This window comes from Lissotriton helveticus, chromosome 12, assembly GCF_964261635.1.
Source record: "Lissotriton helveticus chromosome 12, aLisHel1.1, whole genome shotgun sequence".
Lineage (NCBI taxonomy): Eukaryota > Metazoa > Chordata > Amphibia > Caudata > Salamandridae > Lissotriton > Lissotriton helveticus.
In genome coordinates, this window is record NC_136073.1 from 767,921,886 (window position 1) to 767,946,861 (window position 24,976).

General features: G+C 44.8%; 1 protein-coding gene across 3 annotated transcripts in view; it reads right to left on the reverse strand.

Annotated features, from left to right (window-relative positions):
* The window catches only part of LOC144799042 (sodium/potassium-transporting ATPase subunit alpha-2), a 364,518-nt gene that overhangs the window by 138,941 nt on the left and 200,601 nt on the right, over positions 1-24,976 (reverse strand). For all 3 annotated transcript variants that reach the window (XM_078670200.1, XM_078670201.1, XM_078670203.1), the window contains 3 exons: positions 21,764-21,898; positions 21,226-21,343; positions 12,784-13,052 (listed from right to left, as the gene is read on the reverse strand). In XM_078670200.1, the coding sequence (XP_078526326.1) occupies positions 12,784-13,052; positions 21,226-21,343; positions 21,764-21,898 (522 nt within the window). The remainder of the gene's footprint in view (positions 1-12,783; positions 13,053-21,225; positions 21,344-21,763; positions 21,899-24,976) is intronic.

A 24,976-nucleotide genomic window follows, 5' to 3' on the forward strand; every position in this document is an offset into this window, starting at 1 on the left:
AATAATGCTGTACAAAGTTGTCTAGAGGGCGAAAGAAGTGAAGCTGGTGATTGAGGTATGCAGGTAACATGTTGTTTGTTGGCTTGAATTCATATGTGAGAAGTGTGAACTCGCAGCGCTTCTGGATGGGGACAGAATGGAGGTCACTAAGGAGTGGTGTAGTGTGGGTTCAGAGTGGGATGAGTCTGGATGCTCTGAAGTCTGTGAAGAAAATGGGTTGGGATGCCGTCGAAAATATTTGTAATATTATAGTCATGATCCAAAATGAATGCCAGGCCTATTGGCTTTATAAATGTAATTTGTTTCTGCCTGCAGATGTTCCACCAGACAGGGTGGGCCATCCGGCTGCTACTTTTCCAGGCTACCATTCAGGGCTAACGTTAAATCTGAGAGGCAATAGTGAAATGCAACAGTACTATTCTTTGCCTACACTCTGAAAGTCCTCTCCTAAAATGTTGGACATTCAGTATGCCGCAAATGCAGGCAGCCTATCCCACTTAGGCAAATAACAAGCATTGTCAATGCCAATGGTCTGGGTTACTGTGCTAGCACGTGCATCTGTGGCACATTAAAGAGAGACCCATAGGAGGCAAACCGAGAGGACTATAGTTGAAAGTAGCTCCTCGTGCAGTTCTGTGCAAGTGGAAGTGGAAGGATGCACCCAACAGGCAATATCATTAGCTAAAATGAATAATCCACTTGGCTGAGTCAAGAAGTGATTGACAAAGTTGTAAGCCAATGGCTGAAAGAGGCTAGGAGAGGAATGTCAGTGATTGAAATGGGTAGACACAAATGTCACTCATTGGGGCATTAGTAGTCATAGGTCAGTGTGACAGCTGTGCTGTATGGTGAGTATAAAGGCAGGAGTGGGGTGTCAAATGGCTTCGCAAAGTTGCTGTTCTTATACAAAGGTCCCTTTTTCCTCCCTTTCCTCCCTTTTTGTTTTTAACAGCTTCTCTGTTAGAGGGGTTGAGAAAATATAAACAAACACGTACGCTAAGTTAAGAAGCGCTGACTTTGCAATTGTGCACACCTCTAATGAAAGTGATGCATTAGGGAGAGAAGTAAGCCATGAGTAAAGTTCTAGAGACCTGAGCTCTTTGATTGCATCAAAATCACCTTGGTGCAATTTTTTGGGTTAAAATGACAAGTCACTACAATCATTTATCTGCAAAAATGTATTATTTTCTCTGCATCTCTGCTGGTAAATAACCACAGCTGGGTCACTGAGACTGTGAAACATAAACGATGAATTGTGTTTCAAAATCATTAGCATAGATCTAGTTTACAGGCTCATGCTCACGTAGCTCATCCAGACAAGGTTTCTCCTTTGCATTCAAAGACCTGCAGTCCTATTGATCCTTTGATGAAAAGGGCTACAAATCCCAGAATGCAAAGTAGGGGATCTGGACTAAATGAGCCACTGGGACTGGAAAACCTGAGAACACTCTCATTAGCTTTGAATGAAGTATCCCAGCAAATACACCTTGGGCCTGGGAATCACAAACTGGAGTTAGTTGTGCACCACTTCCCATGTTTGAGTCGACTGGGGTACTATTTCAAATTTTTCCTCTGGAAAGATTTTTGCAAAACAGTACAAAGACACTTCTGAGTAGCTACTCTAGTTGAGTACAACTAAGTTATCCCTAGAAGTGAATTTAGCTGAAACAAGTTCAGTATTAGGATTGCCGTTTGCCTGAATAACCCTTGAACGTATTGAGTCAGTTATCAATCAATCAATCAGTATTTGTTGAGCGTGACTGCTCACCCGTGAGGGTCTCAAGGCGCTGTGGGGAGGGGGCTTTAGATCCGACTGGGCGCTGAGGTTCAGTCGAAGAGCCTCGTCTTGAGGTCCTTCCTGAATTGGGTCAGTGACGCGGATAGTCTGAGGCGGAGAGGCAAGGTGTTCCCGGTTTTGGAGGCAAGGTAGGAAAAGGATCTTCTACCGGTCCTGGTCTTGTGGAACCGAAGGGTGGTAGCAAGGGCCAGTTGGGCGGAGCAGAGGTGCTTGGTGGGTACGTGGAATGAGAGGCAGTGGTTTGGGTATGTAGGTCCGGTGTCGTGGAGGGCTTTATAGGCGTGTTTGAGGAACTTGAAGGTGACTCTTTTGTTGACAGGGAGCCAGTGGAGTTCTCGCAGGTGTTCGGAGATGTGCCTGTGGTGGAGGATGTTGAGGATCAGTTTGGCTGCAGCATTTTGTATGTTCTGTAGTTACGCCTCCACACAGTGCATTGCCAAAGTCGAGTCTTCTGCTGATGAGTGTGTGGGCGACCGTCTTTTCGGCCTCAGTGGGGTTCCATCTGAAGGTCTGTCAAAGAAGAGAAAGGGTGTGGAAGCATAATGAGTGGACAGCGTTGATCTGGCAGTTCATTGTGAGCGAGGAGTCCAGTATGATGCTGAGATTTTGTGCATGGTCCGTGGGTTTGGGAGAGGGGTCCCCAGCACGCAGGCCACCAGGAGCCTTCCCAAGGCGAAGTGTTGGGCCCCAGGATGAGGACTTCGGTCTTATCTGAGTTGAGCTTGAGGCAGCTGTTTCTCATCCAGGTGGCGATGGCCTTCATCCCATTGCGGAAGTTATCTCTGGTGATTGTCGGCTAGTTGGTGAGGGAGAGGATCAGCTGGGTGTCATCGGCATAGGAGACACAGTTAGTGAGTGAAAGGGTAAGTGAATGAGACTGACTGAGTGAGCACGTACATGAGTGAGTGAGTGAGAAAGTGAGTGAGGTTAATGAGTGGATGAGTGAGTGATAGACTCAGTAAGTGAGTAAGTGAATGAGTGAGTAGGGAGTAGGGATTAATGGACTTAGAGAGTAAGTGATGTCTCAGTGAGCACATGGACTGGATGAGGGTATGAGGGAAGGATAGACTGTGAGAGAGGAAGTGAATGAGTCAATGAGTAAGTGAGTGAGATACTAAATGAGTCAGTGAGAGGCGGATAGACTCAGTGAGCAAGTGAGTGAGTAAGTGAGAGAGTGCAGGAGTGATGGATTCAGTGAGTTGCAGGGGGGGAAATAAATTAGTTAGAGAATGCCATTATTGAGTAAATGAGTGATTAACTGATGGATTGAGTGAGTGAGAGAGAAATTGAAGGACTTAGTGAATGAGTAAGACAGCGAGTAAGTGACTGAGTGAGTGAGGAAAATGGTGACTACTTATCTACAGAGCTTGGCTCTTTCTACTTTGGTTTGTTAGTTAGTCAGTGCTCTAGTTATATATTTATTTATTCATGCCACCAATTGATTTCTAATGGTCATAACCTTCTGTTTACCACCTGACTGAATATTCAGTGTGCGAGAAGATGTTTTTCTTATGCAGTTCTTTATCCTGATGGTACAAAGACATACACCTAGCAAACCACCAGACCATACATGGTGTGCTGGAATTAAGGTGGCACTGCTTCTCCAAGAAACAGCACCCTAGAGCCATGGTGAATATTGGTCGAGAGGATAAACATTCAATCAAGGACTGTGGTGTTACAACTTATCATGAGCAGTAAGTGCTATATAAATGCAATAACAAAACAAGTGCCTGTGGACATGCTAGGAAACTGCACTAGCTGTGCTTCCAGCAGATACCCTGCAATCTGTACCTCACCACAGGGGGTCACTGTACTATCTGTCTCTACTGTGAGAGGGAGGAAGTAGAAGAAAGAAGTTCCAGAGAATAATGAGCCTCAGGTCACACAGATTGGATGTCAAACTATCAAGCACAGAACTATCGACCTGCATATACATCACCTCCAAAATATCAACCTGCACAATATTGTTAAATTCAACGTATATACGGATTTATAGATTTAGTATTCTTACTGCACATCCGCTTACCTTGGTGCTACAGCACAAAGTTGATATTTGGATTTGATATATATGGTGATCAGTTTTAGAAACTGAGGGCTTCATTACGATATCGTTATTTACAACAAGGGGTGGTGATGGACAGAGTCTCTGAATTAAGCAGAGTACTCTCACCCAGTCAAGAGATCAGGGCTAGATCCAACACCGTTTTTTAGCTCATTGCACCATCCCAGTTTCAGAACCTGGCTGTATGCAAATTAGTCTGTCCCTGGCCCAGTGCATCATGGGAACAGGGCAGACCAGACTACAAAAGCCAATTCTTACACTGGGAAGGAAACAAGCTTCCGGGGACCGGTTTCTGCCATTTCAGGCGTCTTCGGCCCGGCTTGCTTGAATCCTGATGGTGCAATGAGCAAGGGACTCACATCTGAGTATACCCTTCCACGCTTAGGGTGGACAAAATTATTTACAACAAGGGGTGGTGATGGACAGAGTCTCTGAATTAAGCAGAGTACTCTCACCCAGTCAAGAGATCAGGGCTAGATCCAACACCGTTTTTTAGCTCATTGCACCATCCCAGTTTCAGAACCTGGCTGTATGCAAATTAGTCTGTCCCTGGCCCAGTGCATCATGGGAACAGGGCAGACCAGACTACAAAAGCCAATTCTTACACTGGGAAGGAAACAAGCTTCCGGGGACCGGTTTCTGCCATTTCAGGCGTCTTCGGCCCGGCTTGCTTGAATCCTGATGGTGCAATGAGCAAGGGACTCACATCTGAGTATACCCTTCCACGCTTAGGGTGGACAAAATTATTTACAACAAGGGGTGGTGATGGACAGAGTCTCTGAATTAAGCAGAGTACTCTCACCCAGTCAAGAGATCAGGGCTAGATCCAACACCGTTTTTTAGCTCATTGCACCATCCCAGTTTCAGAACCTGGCTGTATGCAAATTAGTCTGTCCCTGGCCCAGTGCATCATGGGAACAGGGCAGACCAGACTACAAAAGCCAATTCTTACACTGGGAAGGAAACAAGCTTCCGGGGACCGGTTTCTGCCATTTCAGGCGTCTTCGGCCCGGCTTGCTTGAATCCTGATGGTGCAATGAGCAAGGGACTCACATCTGAGTATACCCTTCCACGCTTAGGGTGGACAAAATTATTTACAACAAGGGGTGGTGATGGACAGAGTCTCTGAATTAAGCAGAGTACTCTCACCCAGTCAAGAGATCAGGGCTAGATCCAACACCGTTTTTTAGCTCATTGCACCATCCCAGTTTCAGAACCTGGCTGTATGCAAATTAGTCTGTCCCTGGCCCAGTGCATCATGGGAACAGGGCAGACCAGACTACAAAAGCCAATTCTTACACTGGGAAGGAAACAAGCTTCCGGGGACCGGTTTCTGCCATTTCAGGCGTCTTCGGCCCGGCTTGCTTGAATCCTGATGGTGCAATGAGCAAGGGACTCACATCTGAGTATACCCTTCCACGCTTAGGGTGGACAAAATTATTTACAACAAGGGGTGGTGATGGACAGAGTCTCTGAATTAAGCAGAGTACTCTCACCCAGTCAAGAGATCAGGGCTAGATCCAACACCGTTTTTTAGCTCATTGCACCATCCCAGTTTCAGAACCTGGCTGTATGCAAATTAGTCTGTCCCTGGCCCAGTGCATCATGGGAACAGGGCAGACCAGACTACAAAAGCCAATTCTTACACTGGGAAGGAAACAAGCTTCCGGGGACCGGTTTCTGCCATTTCAGGCGTCTTCGGCCCGGCTTGCTTGAATCCTGATTGTGCAATGAGCAAGGGACTCACATCTGAGTATACCCTTCCACGCTTAGGGTGGACAAAATTATTTACAACAAGGGGTGGTGATGGACAGAGTCTCTGAATTAAGCAGAGTACTCTCACCCAGTCAAGAGATCAGGGCTAGATCCAACACCGTTTTTTAGCTCATTGCACCATCCCAGTTTCAGAACCTGGCTGTATGCAAATTAGTCTGTCCCTGGCCCAGTGCATCATGGGAACAGGGCAGACCAGACTACAAAAGCCAATTCTTACACTGGGAAGGAAACAAGCTTCCGGGGACCGGTTTCTGCCATTTCAGGCGTCTTCGGCCCGGCTTGCTTGAATCCTGATTTGGCTTTGTAGTTTGGTTTGCCCTGTTCCCATCATGCATCTCTTGACTGGGTGAGAGTTTTCTGCTTAATTCAGAGACTCTGTCCATCACCACCCCTTGTTGTTAATTATTTTGTCCACCCTAAGCGTGGAAGGGTATGCTCAGACATGAGTCCCTTGCTCACTGCACCATCAGGATTCAAGCAAGCCGGGCCGAAGAGGCTGAAATGCCAGAAACCGGTCCCCGGTAGCTTGTTTCCTTTCCAGTGTAAGAATTGGCTTTGTAGTTTGGTTTGCCCTGTTCCCATCATGCACTGGGACAGGAACAGACTAATTTGCATACAGCCAGGTTCTGAAACTGGGATGATGCAGTGAGCTAAAAAACGGTGTTGGATCTAGCCCTGATCTCTTGACTGGGTGAGAGTTTTCTGCTTAATTCAGAGACTCTGTCCATCACCACCCCTTGTTGTTAATTATTTTGTCCACCCTAAGCGTGGAAGGGTATGCTCAGACATGAGTCCCTTGCTCACTGCACCATCAGGATTCAAGCAAGCCGGGCCGAAGAGGCTGAAATGCCAGAAACCGGTCCCCGGTAGCTTGTTTCCTTTCCAGTGTAAGAATTGGCTTTGTAGTTTGGTTTGCCCTGTTCCCATCATGCACTGGGACAGGAACAGACTAATTTGCATACAGCCAGGTTCTGAAACTGGGATGATGCAGTGAGCTAAAAAACGGTGTTGGATCTAGCCCTGATCTCTTGACTGGGTGAGAGTTTTCTGCTTAATTCAGAGACTCTGTCCATCACCACCCCTTGTTGTTAATTATTTTGTCCACCCTAAGCGTGGAAGGGTATGCTCAGACATGAGTCCCTTGCTCACTGCACCATCAGGATTCAAGCAAGCCGGGCCGAAGAGGCTGAAATGCCAGAAACCGGTCCCCGGTAGCTTGTTTCCTTTCCAGTGTAAGAATTGGCTTTGTAGTTTGGTTTGCCCTGTTCCCATCATGCACTGGGACAGGAACAGACTAATTTGCATACAGCCAGGTTCTGAAACTGGGATGATGCAGTGAGCTAAAAAACGGTGTTGGATCTAGCCCTGATCTCTTGACTGGGTGAGAGTTTTCTGCTTAATTCAGAGACTCTGTCCATCACCACCCCTTGTTGTTAATTATTTTGTCCACCCTAAGCGTGGAAGGGTATGCTCAGACATGAGTCCCTTGCTCACTGCACCATCAGGATTCAAGCAAGCCGGGCCGAAGAGGCTGAAATGCCAGAAACCGGTCCCCGGTAGCTTGTTTCCTTTCCAGTGTAAGAATTGTCTTTGTAGTTTGGTTTGCCCTGTTCCCATCATGCACTGGGACAGGAACAGACTAATTTGCATACAGCCAGGTTCTGAAACTGGGATGATGCAGTGAGCTAAAAAACGGTGTTGGATCTAGCCCTGATCTCTTGACTGGGTGAGAGTTTTCTGCTTAATTCAGAGACTCTGTCCATCACCACCCCTTGTTGTTAATTATTTTGTCCACCCTAAGCGTGGAAGGGTATGCTCAGACATGAGTCCCTTGCTCACTGCACCATCAGGATTCAAGCAAGCCGGGCCGAAGAGGCTGAAATGCCAGAAACCGGTCCCCGGTAGCTTGTTTCTTTCCAGTGTAAGAATTGGCTTTGTAGTTTGGTTTGCCCTGTTCCCATCATGCACTGGGACAGGAACAGACTAATTTGCATACAGCCAGGTTCTGAAACTGGGATGATGCAGTGAGCTAAAAAACGGTGTTGGATCTAGCCCTGATCTCTTGACTGGGTGAGAGTTTTCTGCTTAATTCAGAGACTCTGTCCATCACCACCCCTTGTTGTTAATTATTTTGTCCACCCTAAGCGTGGAAGGGTATGCTCAGACATGAGTCCCTTGCTCACTGCACCATCAGGATTCAAGCAAGCCGGGCCGAAGAGGCTGAAATGCCAGAAACCGGTCCCCGGTAGCTTGTTTCCTTTCCAGTGTAAGAATTGGCTTTGTAGTTTGGTTTGCCCTGTTCCCATTATGCACTGGGACAGGAACAGACTAATTTGCATACAGCCAGGTTCTGAAACTGGGATGATGCAGTGAGCTAAAAAACGGTGTTGGATCTAGCCCTGATCTCTTGACTGGGTGAGAGTTTTCTGCTTAATTCAGAGACTCTGTCCATCACCACCCCTTGTTGTTAATTATTTTGTCCACCCTAAGCGTGGAAGGGTATGCTCAGACATGAGTCCCTTGCTCACTGCACCATCAGGATTCAAGCAAGCCGGGCCGAAGAGGCTGAAATGCCAGAAACCGGTCCCCGGTAGCTTGTTTCCTTTCCAGTGTAAGAATTGGCTTTGTAGTTTGGTTTGCCCTGTTCCCATCATGCACTGGGACAGGAACAGACTAATTTGCATACAGCCAGGTTCTGAAACTGGGATGATGCAGTGAGCTAAAAAACGGTGTTGGATCTAGCCCTGATCTCTTGACTGGGTGAGAGTTTTCTGCTTAATTCAGAGACTCTGTCCATCACCACCCCTTGTTGTTAATTATTTTGTCCACCCCAAGCGTGGAAGGGTATGCTCAGACATGAGTCCCTTGCTCACTGCACCATCAGGATTCAAGCAAGCCGGGCCGAAGAGGCTGAAATGCCAGAAACCGGTCCCCGGTAGCTTGTTTCCTTTCCAGTGTAAGAATTGGCTTTGTAGTTTGGTTTGCCCTGTTCCCATCATGCACTGGGACAGGAACAGACTAATTTGCATACAGCCAGGTTCTGAAACTGGGATGATGCAGTGAGCTAAAAAACGGTGTTGGATCTAGCCCTGATCTCTTGACTGGGTGAGAGTTTTCTGCTTAATTCAGAGACTCTGTCCATCACCACCCCTTGTTGTTAATTATTTTGTCCACCCTAAGCGTGGAAGGGTATGCTCAGACATGAGTCCCTTGCTCACTGCACCATCAGGATTCAAGCAAGCCGGGCCGAAGAGGCTGAAATGCCAGAAACCGGTCCCCGGTAGCTTGTTTCCTTTCCAGTGTAAGAATTGGCTTTGTAGTTTGGTTTGCCCTGTTCCCATCATGCACTGGGACAGGAACAGACTAATTTGCATACAGCCAGGTTCTGAAACTGGGATGATGCAGTGAGCTAAAAAACGGTGTTGGATCTAGCCCTGATCTCTTGACTGGGTGAGAGTTTTCTGCTTAATTCAGAGACTCTGTCCATCACCACCCCTTGTTGTTAATTATTTTGTCCACCCTAAGCGTGGAAGGGTATGCTCAGACATGAGTCCCTTGCTCACTGCACCATCAGGATTCAAGCAAGCCGGGCCGAAGAGGCTGAAATGCCAGAAACCGGTCCCCGGTAGCTTGTTTCCTTTCCAGTGTAAGAATTGGCTTTGTAGTTTGGTTTGCCCTGTTCCCATCATGCACTGGGACAGGAACAGACTAATTTGCATACAGCCAGGTTCTGAAACTGGGATGATGCAGTGAGCTAAAAAACGGTGTTGGATCTAGCCCTGATCTCTTGACTGGGTGAGAGTTTTCTGCTTAATTCAGAGACTCTGTCCATCACCACCCCTTGTTGTTAATTATTATTTTTTTTTTTCATTACGATATCGAGCGGACCGCCTCCAACAGGCCATCAAAGGCGGTCCGCCCGACATACAGGCCATCGATCTGACCCCCGCGTTACAATGCAGCTGGTCGGACCGCAGAGGTTGGTGGGAAAGACCACCGCCTCTGACAGGATCTCATCCGGGTAGCAGGCGGCAGTGTATCCTTTGCATGGAGGTGGTGCCTGCGCAGACATCGCTGTAGGGATTACAATATCCATTTTTGACAGCCTTTTCATGGTGTCCGACCGCCTTGAAAAGATTGTCAGAAACGGGCTTTGGGAGCCCCAAGCAGGGCCCCTACCCCCGTGGTCCGCTATAAATGGGCCCTGAGGGCGCTAGTAGTGTCCTCATGCACATTCATGCACATGATGCCTGGCACTCTGTGCATGGATGTGCACAAAGTGCTCTTTTTAACTGTGGTTTGTGCTGCAGCCCTGTTCCTGGGCCACCTCACAGACGCAATGTAAAAGAGCACTTATCCGACCGCCAGCACGGCGGTCCTGTCAAAATTGGGCAGTCGGACCGCTGACTGCTTGTTAGGCGGTTACTTGATAGCCGTGATAGCGGTCGGCGGTCCGGCCGCCCAACATTATAATAAGGCCCTGAATCTTTTGGCAAGACACAGGCACATCCCTGACATCTGGTAATCATAATCACCCCGAAAGGACTCAAGGGAAGAAGGGGTCAATAGGGATAAGTCAGCTGGGACTGATGGCCTGCGCCTTGAGAATTACAATAGTAGACATTGTTGTCATTGTGGTGCATCTGTTGAGATCATTACTATTTACTATTCATATGCACTGACTGTGAATTAAGGGATAAGGCACTGTGGGCATAATCTGTTCACCCTCCCAAGATCATGTGAAGACAAAGTGACTTGCAAAAATGGGCAAAGGACTGAATTTATTGCATTAAACCATATACCATGGATGGAGTATTGAGGGGTAAATCAGAGAAGGTTATGCCTAAAAATCAGTCAATGCATGATCTCTGTTACCCCCAGTAAGCTAATTTTTACAGATATTAACAACAGAAAAGGACCACCATAACAATGTAGTCTACGTCATATCCTTCCAACTGCGCCATCATTGAATGTTAAGTCTTTCTTCACTTATCTTGTTTATGCTCTGTCTCTGACACACACCAATAGAAATTCTGTGGTCTCTAGTAGAAATGAATTCCATTTGTTCTCAACTATTTCTGTGAAAAATGACGTCCTAATAAATCCTACTTCTCCCATATATGAGCGTGCCCAAAAACATTTGCTAGTTCTAGAATCACACCTTCCTTTGTAACTGCTAGGTTCCACAAAATTTAGTTATACCTTTATACAATGTCAGCATCTCTGGAGATGTATCTACCTCTTCCTTTATTAGAATACACAAAATAATGTCCTTGCACGCATCCATGACGTATTTCTAGGTGAGTCCGCACAGATTCATGAGAGCTCTTTCCCTCCCTCTAATCTGTCTTTATCCTTTTAAAGATGTGTCACACAGAACAAGTGAGGTAGTGAGGTATTGGTAATCACATGTACAGGTGGAATACACAACAGCTCTCTTTAGTGGCCATAACAATGATTTATAAGAAGATAAGATGTTTGACTCTAGGTTTTAGGGCTTGGGCTTAACACAGCTCTTTTCTTTCTGTGTGTAACCATATAACTCAATGTAACGTTATTCCCTCCCTCATGCTATAGCTTTACCTCAACATGCTTATATCAGTGAAGTAATAAGTTCGATGTTGAGCGGAATCGGAGATTCCAGCGGTAAACATTCTTTACAACGAATGCGTTACAACGCATGCCATTACCCTCATTTTTTACTCCGCAAAATCTTTTATAACACAGGGCTTTACACCGCAAACCATTACAAAGCATTACCCATTACAACGCTCCGGTGGAGTTAAAATAGTAAATTGCGTGGACAATGCGTTGTAATGGATTGCATCGTAAAGCCCTGTGTTGTAAAAGATTTTGCGGAGTAAAAAATTCGGGGTAATGGCACGCGTTTACAATAAAGTGTCATATTCGATTCCAGCTACAGCACAATGCTCAAATACTGAGGTGTGCGTTCGTGGGTGTCACTTTGAGCTCACAGTTTAAACCCACCATTATTTATCCAACCTTCCAGTGATATTTTGGACATAACTCAAAATGGCTGCCACAGACAAGTAGTGGGTTTGAGCAGCCCCTGTTCCTAGTGACATCATGATTTTAATGTACTGAGTGCCCTGCTGGAGTGTTCATAGTGAGGGCTGTATGTCTGAATATTATATACAGTAGTACCAGCTGACATGAATTGTGTCTTAAATAACATCTCGAAAATTGTTGTCACAATTGATATAGATTTTGTATCACTAAGTCCAATGTAGTGCGATATCTGAAGATAATATTTAGGGCATAATATTCATGCTACATTATATTCCAACAACAATATTCTGGTATCACACGCTATCGAGTAATGAACAGCAAACCAGATGCACTTTGATGACTTATCTCTACAGGACACTCGACAAGTGCTGAGTCTTCAATTTCACCATTTAAAACCCATTTATGACATGTTTTACTTCTGAAAAAACTGCTATGATTTTATATTCCTGTGGGGGTGTTGGAAGACTCCTTCCTAATAATATTGAATGTAATGCTTTGAACATACATTTGATAGATAATTACACTTGCTTCTAGATAATTCACTTATTTGTAAGTGAATAGTATATATACACCAGGCTTCTCTAACAAGTAGCTTGTGAGCTACTGGTAGCTCTCCACCTACTTGTAAGTAGCTCTCCCGTGTGCAGCCCAGCCCACTAAATTAGACACATTTGGGTGCTGAATTAGTCTATGTTGACCAAAACTTAGAAGTGTGTATTCAAGACAAAAACGTGTGTATTTTGAAACCTCGTAATTTCCAAAGTATATTAAAATCTGATATTTGAGTGATAAACCAGGTGGCACTGGAGAAACTTATTACTAATATTAATACCATGGTGCCAGGTACAGCTATGGCTGTTACGTCTTACCCATGTAGAGGCATTCCAAATTGATAAAGGCTTATCAACATTTCTGCCGACAACCCTGCCTGAAGCACCAATGGGATCACTGCTAGTCATCTTACATTTGGGGACCATTAATGTAATCTCGTCTGATATGGTCACTATTATAACACTAATAGTAGTAGCTCGGTATGACTTGTATTGAACATAAGTAGCTCTTATTACTGAAAAGGATGGAGACCCCTGATATATACTATGACACTTTTTTGACTTACCGTGACTGTTGCCAGAAGGCCCTCTGGGACGTTGGCTACGATGATTCCAATGAGGAAGATGACAGCCTCCAGCCAGCTGTATCCTAGGATGAGCGACAGGACGAAGAAGGACATGCCAAGGAAGACAGCCACGCCAGTAATGATATGGATGAAGTGCTCTATCTCCATGGCGATAGGGGTGCGGCCCACTTCCAGACCAGAGGCCAACGTGGCAATGCGTCCCATTACGGTGCGGTCCCCTGTCGCTATCACAATGCCTCGCGCAGTTCCTAGTGAATGAGATGAAAGAGGAAATAGTGTGAGGTAGTGACTTGGTTTACAAGAAGGAAATCTGCATTTGGCACCCAGGCAAGGATTTCAAGGACCTCAGTCCAATTGTGAGCAGTGCTTCTTGAAAAGTTCTTTACAAGTACAGAAAACTTTTAGCCTGTATTGTTGCAAAAGACCAATTGTGGGTTTACCAACAACTCACAGAAGCCTACAGCACACCCATTGTTTCCCATTGGCTAGCTTTATGGTCAGTGTCATTTGCTTGCTTCTTATTTGATGACTATCCTTGGCCCAGCTTGTCCATCTTGTATGTGTACCTCCCCTGGAGCACAACCTCTTTATCGTCTCTTTAATTAGCTGGCTTCTATCCTTCAGTTTTAGGGAAACATTTTTCTTCTTTGTGGTTAAGCACTGTATCAGAGGGCATGTATATTCCAGTTCTATGCTTCTATTCCTTGTGTGCCACCCCAAATGCCCACCACCCTACATTTTGTGGTTCTCTCTCGTGTACTTTCGTACCCTACCCACCTCGTGCTTCTTTCCGCCTCCCTGTGTTGCTGTCCCTTTTTTGTGCTTCTTGCGCTCTTGTGTGTGTTGCCCTGCTTCTTCCCTCGCCTCTACGCCTCTGTGTTCTCTTCTTAGCCCCGATCCTCTGCAGAGTAGCAGAGTTTTTTTTTTATATATATAGCGCGAACTAGAACCGAACCGAATCAGTTATCAGAGCGCTTTACATAGCACCAGTTACTGAGTTCTTCAACTCCATGTGTGCTTCTTCATGGCCTGGTGTTGCTTTCTTTCTCTCTCATGCAATGCCTTTGCCACTCCTAGCCCCACCTACTACCACATTCGCCCCCTCCTCCGGTATACCGTCCTCCCCCACTATTTGGGGAGGAAGGGGGGAATCTGCGCTTTGGCAGTAAAAAAATAAATAACCATCCAGCATCTTGGATCGATAAATAAAAAATGAAGGTAGATGGTGCTTGCTTTATTACGCTGGCAGGTGTATGCGTTCTATACATGCATGAGCATGCACCATCATGCATGTGGGTGCCAGTGAAATGACACAACAGGAGCGGTAGCGTCCTTGTGACTTTATTTATATACATATTTATTTTTTAAACGATGCTGCACAGCTTTGGAAAAAGGCCTGATGCTGTAGAGGATCACTAAAAGGCATTGTAAAAGCTAGTAGGTCACAAAGGTGATATCAATTGTCTTTGCCAATGCTTGTTCATTTGTGCAGTGAATTTCTGTAAAGTAACATCTGAATGCAAGTCTGGCACTCTGGGCACAACTAACATGTACTAAACGAACTGTGGCAAATACAACTAAGGTGAAGTTTAACTCAAGGAAGGAATAAGAGGCAAGAGGTATCAAATTTAGTGCCCGATCACCACAGTGAGATAAAGGACATTGAAAGCGCTTAAATAGTAGTTTTAATTTTACTTTAGAGGTGTTCAAATTAAGTGACTTATTTGAGGGACTTCCTGAAAATTACATAAAAATACTAGAAAATATATTTCCAGCATGAAATGTGATACCTCACATTTCTTTTCTATGAGGGTCTCATGAGATACTGAAATTCATATTACGCAATATCTCTTATCTTTTGCCTCCAGGCGAATGGATTGAGCAGCAGATTCTTCTGGGTGTGGCATTCTCTTGGCGAAATTCTCTCAGAGGGTAAAAAATTACATGAACTTTAGTAATATGAAATGTTGCGAATTTTCCAATGTAATTTACATTTTGCACAGGCCTTTTTGTAAAGTTTGGTGACTTTCAAAATGTAGTAGGGATCACCATAAGCCAACAATACGACTCTCGCTCCAGGAACTGACTGTCCGGCATTAGTCGATTCCACGAACAGCGATAAACCATCTATATAAAAACTAACATATTGTGCTATGGACTTGAGGTTGAAGAGGTTATAGGCAGGGCTGGACTGGCCATAGCAGGCATTTTCTCGGTGTGCCACCAGGTTGGCAGCTGGTTTTAGGTCCCTGGGGGGTCGTTTTTACCCTGGGCCGGCAATATCGGCCCCCTGTAACAAAATCGACCAAAATCGGCCATGCAAACAGCTCGGCCTCACTCACCTTTTCCCACTAGGGGGGCCGGCCAAGCAGTGTGCCAGGTCTGATTTCGGTTCCCAGTCTGGCCCTGGTTATATGTAGGCCTGGGCAAAATGTTATTCATTGCGGAGCAATCAGAGTAATTTCAGTAATTACGCATTACTCTTCTAATGCGAAGTTACTTCAATTACTTGATTTCCCAGCTTTAAAAATTAAGAGCAATTTGGGAAAAAAATCCTAGCGCAAGAACACAGGAACAACGATCTAAGGGGCATATTATCAAGCGGCAGCGATAATTATCAAGCGGCAGCGATAATTATCACTGGGCGCTCTTAGCATGAGATTTTTTATCGCCGGCTATCGCTGGAAATTATTGCCATGCTAATATTAACAACGCATAGCGCAATGGCGATAATTATTCCAGCGATAGCGGTGTTTTCCATGGAACATCGCTTGTTTTCCAGTGATGATACATGGAAAACGGCGATATCCTTGATGATAGGGCCTGTGGTCGTAGCCACACAATCCACCCCCATGTTAGGTATGCCTTAGTCTGGAATTCAACAGACGTTAAATTCCAGAGTTAAGGCCCAGTTAGCGTGAAAAAAAACAGCGCTAAACCTGACGGGGCTTAGTTGTAAATACAGCGAAGCACCGTTAGCGATATTTTATAATGTAGTTGTAGGGGGCACGCCTATCTTGCATCTCATTAGCGATGCGAGGCGAGGCGATAGGAAGCCAGGCGCTAAGGCAAGGAAACACTCGCTAGCGTGTCCTTGTTAAGAAAGCGATAAAATTATCGCTGCTTTTCGCCCGAAAACGGAAGCTAAAGCGGCGATAAGGTTATCGCCAGCCCTTGATAATATGCCCCTAAGAAAGAGAGAGTGAGCGGCTGCTGGCTACTGCTGTTCATGTTCTGTAGCATTAGTGCAATATTCTCAGCGCAAAATGTATCTTCTCGCCCATTTTGAACACAAGGGTGCATTTTGCACAAAGAAAATAGCGCTAAGTGCAGGAATATGCTTCTCGAGTAGTTACGAGTAATTTTGCCGTAATTGTGAGTAATTACAGTGTGAGAATTACGCCAGTTACGCCCACCCCTAGTTACATGTAATTTCCGGAAGAGAACGTTATAGAGGCTGCGAAACACCATCCAGGACAGCATATCTAAAGTTACCCGCCAGTCATAACTAAGGACCCCGATTTGTCACTCATAATCACCCGATACTGATTTTTGACACTCAAGTTGAGATGGAAAACAATCCATTTCCTTTTCTCGATTTATTTAAAAAATGGGTAAAAGCTGCCATCTTGGTCGATTGAGTGGCAGTCGATTCATTCAATCATTAATCAAAGTGGCAGGCAAATAGCTGTTAATATTCGCGCCACAGAGAAATAAAAATGGATAAGATTTCCTAATGAGGATTAACCAGCAGCAAACAACCGCATGTAGTAGTACAATAACGCAAATGTATTTCTGTGGGTGTATTGTTGTGAAGAACATGGCTACAAAGCACACTAAAGCCTTACAGCTATCAAAACACTTAAACTAAGCAGATAAATAAATGTAGACTTAATCGTTGTCTAGAACAGAAAATAAATAAGAATAAATGCCAATTGAGTGAGAAAAAAAGATAGATAAATAGTGAAGGACATGTCAAAATTAATGTAATAAGGCTGGGAGTTATAATTGATTTTTCTGTAAAGCAATATGCATTTATTAGTATTTGCTGCCCTCCCTCGGTTGGTTGCGGTAATTGCGTTGCCTAGTTAGTAAGCACTCCCTGCTGTTCACTCTTTTATTCTATTCTTACAGAAAAATCAAAGGCCAGGAGAGGGGCCGCAACACCTAAATAAACTGAGACTTGGAGAGGAATGCACAGCTGCATTTTTGTTTAAGATCCCAGCAGTCAACATGTAACACTTTCCCCAAAAGTCCCCCGCGGATTGAAAACAGTCGGAAACATGCCTTCTTTGGCCCTTTGTACAGCCCAGGAGGGAGTGTGACCCCGCGGACCGCTGTGAAGGGGAGCGTGGGACTGTCCAGATGCCGATGTCCCCTAGGAACTCCTCGTCCTTGGCATGTGTTCAGTGAAATCCTGAAGGTCAGAGCTATAATAACTCCAACAGGTGGCTTCTGCGAAATGCGCAGAGCAAGCAATGGGTCAGCCAGAGGAGGAGGTATTATCTAACTTGTAACATATCCCTGCATCCTTGCATTCTTCCCACACAGCAGCACAGCAGATCCCAAAAGTGAGCCAGATCATATTTTGCCACGGATTGCATTCCTTTGGAACAAAATCACCAACTCCCATGTACAACTTGGATCATTCGATTCATTTACTTAAAATTACTTGGAAGTTTGAAAAATACCTGGGGGCTTATTTATGAGCCCTTGCGTGACTTGTGCACCGCCACTGCGTCACTTTTTTGTGACGCACCAGCAGGGTAACAAAATGCGCCATGATGCGTCATATTTGACAGTGACGCATCTATGTAGATGTGTCACTTTGTAAACCCCTGCGCCACATTATACCTGCGCCCGGTATAATGTATGCAGGGTGGGCGTTTTGACGCAAGTAAGTCTCGTAGAAGTGACGCGCCATTTGTAGGACGCAAATGCGTCAATATTCTACGCCTGCCTCACAGCAGGCGTAAGACTGATGCAGGCACAATCGAAATGGAACTTGTCCAAGTGAAATGAGCCATTGAAGGAGTTGCGTCATTTTCATGACACTCCAGCGATGCGTCATTTTTGCGCCTACAGATACATCAGAAATACTGGCGTATCTGTAACTGCTTGCGACATGATGTGTCATACTGTAAATATGACGCATCCAGCATGTCGCAAGGAGGACGCAATGAAAAGTGACGCATCGCTGTTTTCACGCAGCCATGAGTCACTTTTCATAAATGAGTCCCCTGGTGATTCTTACATACAAAGAAACGACTGGTTTTAAGATAAACACATGTAACTTGTTTAAATAGTGATTGATTTGTACAAAATTGTGGCCAGATGATATGATGATACTGGTACCAGATCATGTATAGCTCCTACATTGTTATTCGTGTAATTAGAAGGCTCGTTCTAATCTCCTACTGGATCGAACTGTTTGATCCTGGGCACACTCCTCTATCTCCTGTGCCACAGATCCCATTTCTGACAAAACTCAGTAAGCTTAGAAATGCCAGCATTAGGCATTCGTGTATAGAAATTGAGGGGCTTATATATCAGCCCCTGCGTCACTTTTGCGCTGCAGTTGCATCGCTTTTTGAGATGCCGCGGCGGCATAAAAAATGCCCCATGTTCCGCCCTGTTTACAAAATGACGCATCTAAGCATGTCACTTTCTAAAGCCCTGCACTGCATTATACCTGCGTCAGGTATAATGTATGCAGAGTGGGCATTCCGCCGCAAGAAAGCCTTGTAGAAGTGGCACAGGGTAATCTATGAGATTTCACTGCGCCACTTCTGGGACGCTACTTCATCAATATCTTACGCCTGCTGTGAGGCAGGCGTAAGATATTGATGAAGAAGACTGATGCAGGCCCTTTCACATGGGGCATGCCCCTTGTGAAAGGACACATTGATGGAGTTGCGTCTGTTGTCTGACACACCCGAGCAATGCTTCACTTGTGCGCTGCCAGATACGTCAGTAATACTGACATAGCTGTCATTCCTTCCGGCATGATGCACACATCATGTCGCAAGCAGGGCGCAGTGAAAACTGTTGCATCGCTTTTTTCACGCATCGACGCAACCGTTTTCATAAATGAGGCCCTGAGATTTCACTTAATGGTGTTGACTTTGACAAGGTTGTTGTGGTGAATGCACCCGTGAAGTCACATTGTGCCAAACAGATGGCATGATGGACTTTCCACCATCATCCCCACCCCGCAACAAAGGTACGAGTCAAATCTTTCGTCATCACAGATATTGGAAATGGTGGCCCTGGTCCATGACACAGTTGGAGGTCCACCCTGGGGGAAGAGATGAAGTGAACTGACAGTCCAGATAAAAGTGAACCTAGCACAAATATATCATGACACCCATCAGCGGCAAGTGGCTGACTTAAATAGATGCAGAGCCATTGAAACCTGCAGCCATAATATTTTATCAGGGAGAAAAAAACACAGCAAAAAATGCAGATTTTGAATGAGCAGCAGAATGGTAACCAGGGAGATATGTGGGTGCACTGGAAGGTGGCGTGGAAGGAATGACGACCAAAAACCCATTCATAAATGGGAAGGTACGAGCTGGGTATCTACTGGCAAGGAGACATTTTGTGGGGGTTTCCAGGGTTGCTATTTCTTGATACATTGACTAAAGTGTTCTGATTATACTTTACAATCATGCCAGTATCTATGGCACAGGATTCATAACAAGCTGAAAAGTGAAGTTAAGATGTAAGAATTTCTGAAAATGTATGAAAAGGGGATAGGTGACAACAATATAAGACTTATTATGATTTAAGTTATTTATCAAAGTGTATTGATAAATGAATTGCTTGATTAGATCTCTGGATACTGACAAACACACAGAGACAAGGACACTGTGACACAAACACTGACATGAGCATTGGGCGAGACCCAAAAGCTGATGATGGGCCAAGGAGACTTAACCATAAACACAAACACATTGATGTTGCCATGTATTTAGACACATGGGGGGGGGATCCATTCATTAACTGAAACTGGTCTCTGATTGCTTGTGTTCCTGTCTGGAGGGATCTGGTTGTGCAGACCTGACAGGACTGTTACTTTTGGAGCAGGACTAAATCTGATTTACATGTGGCTGGTCTCTGTATAGAGTGGCACAGTGGGTCAAACACTGGACAGAATACAGCCTGCGCAGCTGCCAGCTGTTGAGAATACTCCAAGTATTCCTTACGGGAAACAACCATTACAATGCAGTAATTACAACGCACTACCTTTGCAACACAGTGATTACAACGCAACATCCTTTACATCGCATGCCATTACAATGCAGCCATTACAACGCATGTCACTACACCGCATGCCTTTACAAAGCATGCTACTACAATGCATGCCATGACAAAGCATTATAAGGTAAGTAATGGGAAGTAGTAATTTTTACCCCTACACTATCCAACACTTACCCTACTGTTGCACTCACTGGAGTGGGAATAGTAATTTTTACCCCTACACTATCCAACACTTACACTACTCCTGCCCTAAAAGTATTTTTCGTTATAATGGTATGTGTTGCAATGTTATGCGTTGTGTTGGAATGCGCTGTAAGTGTAGTTTCTAAAAATGCGTTGTGATGGCATGCGAAGTAAAATCATGCATTGTAATGGATGTGGCGATGTAAATGCTGCATTATAAAGGCATGCGTTATAAAAGTTTGCATTGTAACATGTCCAATTCATTCCTTACACAGTTGTGTTGGGTGCTGCACAAGGAACTGACGTGGGCTCAGGGACAGGAGCACAAACACTGATGTAGAAACACCGAATACAAGCTGGCAAAGGGACAACGCAAGAAACAAGATCACTGAACCATGCACATAGAGCAGGACAGACATAAATACACTAGCGAGGAAGGACGATGGAACAAGCAGATGCTTGGGACATGGAGGAACTGAGACAGGGATTCGCTCAGAAAGGAAGACTTGGACATGAACACTAACCCTGGCACTTACACAAACTTAGACAACGATCAATCAGGATTTGTAAGGTGTGGCTAATCACCCATTATGATATCCATGTGCTAGACATGGACTCAGAGCTGTCTCGGGCCCAACACTGGGCAGAGATGTGCATTCACAAAGAGAAAAAAGGCCAAGGGAATAAGCAAAAAACTGAACATTAAATGTGTAAGCATAAGTAAAGCCCACCAACCAAGTTTGTCATAAAACATCCTGAATTCCCTGAGGACCACAACACTAATGTATTGCCAGACATTGCAGTTGGTAAATACAACCTTAACTGACATCACATTAAACAATGTAGGAGCTTTTTCCAGGTGTAGATTGACTCAATTCATTGTGAAAGGAAAACAACTCAACCCTGCTGGCAATAGTTGCTCATTTAATGTCAAGTAGACAAGGGTTCAACAGTCAGAGGTCATGGTAGACTCACCTTCAACACAGTTGGTGGAAAAGAAGCAGATGTTCCGTGTCTCGAGTGGGTTCTCGTGAGTGAACTCTGGGGAGCGGGTCTGTGGCTCAGATTCTCCAGTCAGGGAGGAGTTATCCACCTGTCGCAAACCGTGAAGAATGAGGTAGCATGAGAGACAGAGGATGGTGGGACAGGGAGAAAGTCACTCCCACAGTGAAAAAGAAGAGATCTATGCTCCTAATCTATAAATGATCCCTGTTTATCCTTGATTACCTTAAAACCCAATTAGGTAAGTAAATTACAGACAGTGATGGAAGAGTGTAGCCTTATTTCCATGCATAACAGATGGACCACTTTCACCTCCCTCTCTCCAATAAAGGAAACAGTGATTGTATTCTTCAACTGATAACAACACCTGGTACTCCAAGAAATTGATAACATTTTTGAAAATATCAGATTTTTTGGTACTGAATGTGGTTTGCTTGTCAATTACATGTGTTTCCCAATCTGTGGAGCACAAAGATGCAATCCCACAGACCGGTTCTACAAGACCCATTACCTTGCAGCCATTCGATGCAATCACTCTGAGATCTGCTGGGATCCGGTCTCCACCTTTGATCTCCACGAGCTCGCCAACGACCACATCCTCGGCGTTGATTAGTATCTTCTCCCCTTCGCGGATGACTAGGGCTTGCTGTCACAAAGAATGAACCAATTTCGTGCATTACAAACGTGATGTGAACACAAAAAGTCTGAAAAGAGTTCATTATTATCACTAGTTTAATGGTAGACCATCAGGCAAAGTATTTCACCAGTGGGTTATTTTGGACAGAACTACACATAAGAGTCTTGCAGTTTTCACTAATGCTCAAAGACATATTGCAGTTCTAGGATTTTTGAAGTGGTGGTGAGATGCACCCCACTCCCTCCTCCTCTGCTGTACGTCTACACCATTTGAAACTAAACTTTCTTTTAAGTGTTTTCAAAGACTGGTGCTGAAACCAACTATTGCGTTAGACAACCTAAAGACTGAGGGGCATATTATCAACAATTAGTGATATTTATCGCTAAATAAGCTTAGCAAAATTTTTTCTATCGCAGTGCATCACCGGATTTTATCGCAGAGATAACATGCTATTAGCAATGTTTATCTCAAATGCGATAAAATATCCGGCGATAGCGGCGAAATGCGTGAATATCGCTGGAAATCCAGCGATAATCAGGCATTATCGCTAATAGGGTCTTAACCTGAATATCCACCTCCCATTGGATATACAGGTTAAGAAGTGGTCTGAGCAGGCGTTACGTTTTGGCGATATTCGCCTTAGCGCGAATTTCTTTATCTCTACGCCTGCGTTGATAATAGGCGATAGCGATGTTAGCGACAGCTTTCAGTCGCTAACAGGTTGGGTATGCCCACTTTGCATGTCATTAGCGATAAATATCGCTGACATGCAAAGCGGGCCCCAAACCGCTCGCTATCACTTAAAAGCTGTTGCTAACTGATGTTAGCGACAGCTTGCTAATAGGGCGATGACATTATCGCCGCATAAGTGGCGATAATCTCATATCGCCCGTCTTGATAATATGCCCCTGAGTTTTAATGCCAGGCTCCACATGATCAAATTGAGAGTATCTGGACAAATCACTGCATTTTTTTGCAAAGAGGTTAACTTATGTGTAAGTGTTGGAAGTGCTTGCACATAGACTAATCATAATGTACATCTACCCCATCGAAATGTGTATGTAAGTGTGACTGCAGACTGCCGGATTACTGAAGCAGGTTCAGTGTTATGCAGAGCACTGGGTAGGTGATACTATGGGAGGGGTAGGGTGACGTCTAACTCAGAAAGAAGCTAAACAATGTATCTCTTCCAGGCAAGGAAGACCAGGATGGCGATCATGCTTTAGCCAGTTTCCAAGATGGCTGCCAGGGACTTCTGTCATCTAAAGGACACAGTCAACAGGAGTGTAAAAGTATGTCAGGTCCTGAAGTTTCCAGTTCCAGCTAGCAACCTGAGAACAAGATGCCCAAAGGATAATGCCTCTCGGCTGATCTGCGGGCTCTTCAGCCTGTCATTCAGAGCAGGTTTTGGCAGAGAACAGCAATTGTCCTAGTATGGTCTGATACAAGATGAAAAAGAGACCCCTCCAGGAGGAAGGACCATCCACCTAGAAACCCAATGGTTTGATGATTTGTCAGTGTGCCTAGGTGAGCCTCTGGCAGGCAGATTCGCTGAGGGTTTCCTTGTGGAGCACCCATTCTTGTGAGGTGCAGAAAAGGGCAGATGATGGGAAGGAGCTGCTGGAAACTGGAGCTGATGATAATAACCACTGTAGAGAAACCAACCCAGGTGTGAACATTTCATGGCACTAAGTTAGATCCTTTTACACTGTTTCAGAGATGAGATCACAGTTTTGGCACTGAATTCAAAGAGGACATCAAGACATAATCCACATTCACCTGCACCAGCAAGATGGGACCGGCTGACACATGCTCACACACACTTGTTGCCACCTCACCATTTGTTGTGCTACCGCCTGGGAGCAGACCTGGGACGCTTCCAGGGATTCAATGTCAAGGGGGGAGTAGGCGCATCTGCCCTTGGTGGATGGGATTAAAGGACTTTTGCGTGTTCAAGTGTGTGTGAATGTGTAGATGTATGTTTTCCTATTCATGACTAATTGCTTCTGTTCACTTTACCATCTTTCCTGAGGGCCCAGATAGGGGCACAGCTATCTTATATCATGCTGCCACATGTGGGTTGGTGAATAAACGTCCATAGTATTGAACAAAACAGGATATGTGGGTTTGATTACTCCGCTAGTGTGAGACTTGCATTGAAGGTTTTGTGACACATGCAAACCAAGATGGACACGCTTTGCATGCTTAAGCATGACAACAGTTATGTCCTAGAAGTACATGCTGCACACTACTCAGAATGTGAGCCATCTCCTGTGCGGTTAGAGCCAATACAGAGACACATGTACAAGTCGAGGGGATGGGACCCTTATACATAGAAAACAAAGGCTACTGCAAGAAGTATATGTACCATAAAAAAGAAATCAACTGAACTAGGTTCAGAAATATATTTGTTACTGCTTGCTCAATATTCATAAAGTAATGGTATCCTCAGCGCCTCAATGCTAGACAGATGCCACAACTTGAAATTTATTTTTATTTTTGTGTAAGTGAAGACTTGCTTGAAGACCATTCTAAAGCCTGATTAAGAGTAAACTCTCATGGAGTGGAACAGGAAACAACATTATTATTTGGTTTTAAGGAAACATGGTCACAGCTGAACAGGAAGTGCTGAGGTAAGGAGAGGATGTCCTATCATAATCCAGAATCCTGAATCAGTCCCAGGGAACCACTCCTCCAGCAAAGGACTTTTTCAATTTGTTGCTTGGTAAGGAGAGACAGTTTTGGAACAGGGTGCAAAGGTCACATTGTTGTAGTCCTTCACTGGATTATTTATGAACTCTGAAGTCATTGAGCCCATTATGAAGCAAAACACCCTGGACACAACTATTTTAGCCATTACCCTGCCATTAGACTTTACTACAACAGTTAAGTTACACATACCTGCATGTTGGTGTGAACAATGTGAGTGCACAGATTGCATTGACACAAACACTGACATGAGCAATGTGAGGTATGACTTGAAAATTGTATTAGGACGATTATTTCTACAAATGTCGCGGTTCTTGCTTCGCCCTACAACATAAAGTTATAAAAAATAAATAGAGATGATTGGAAAAAAAGCTACAC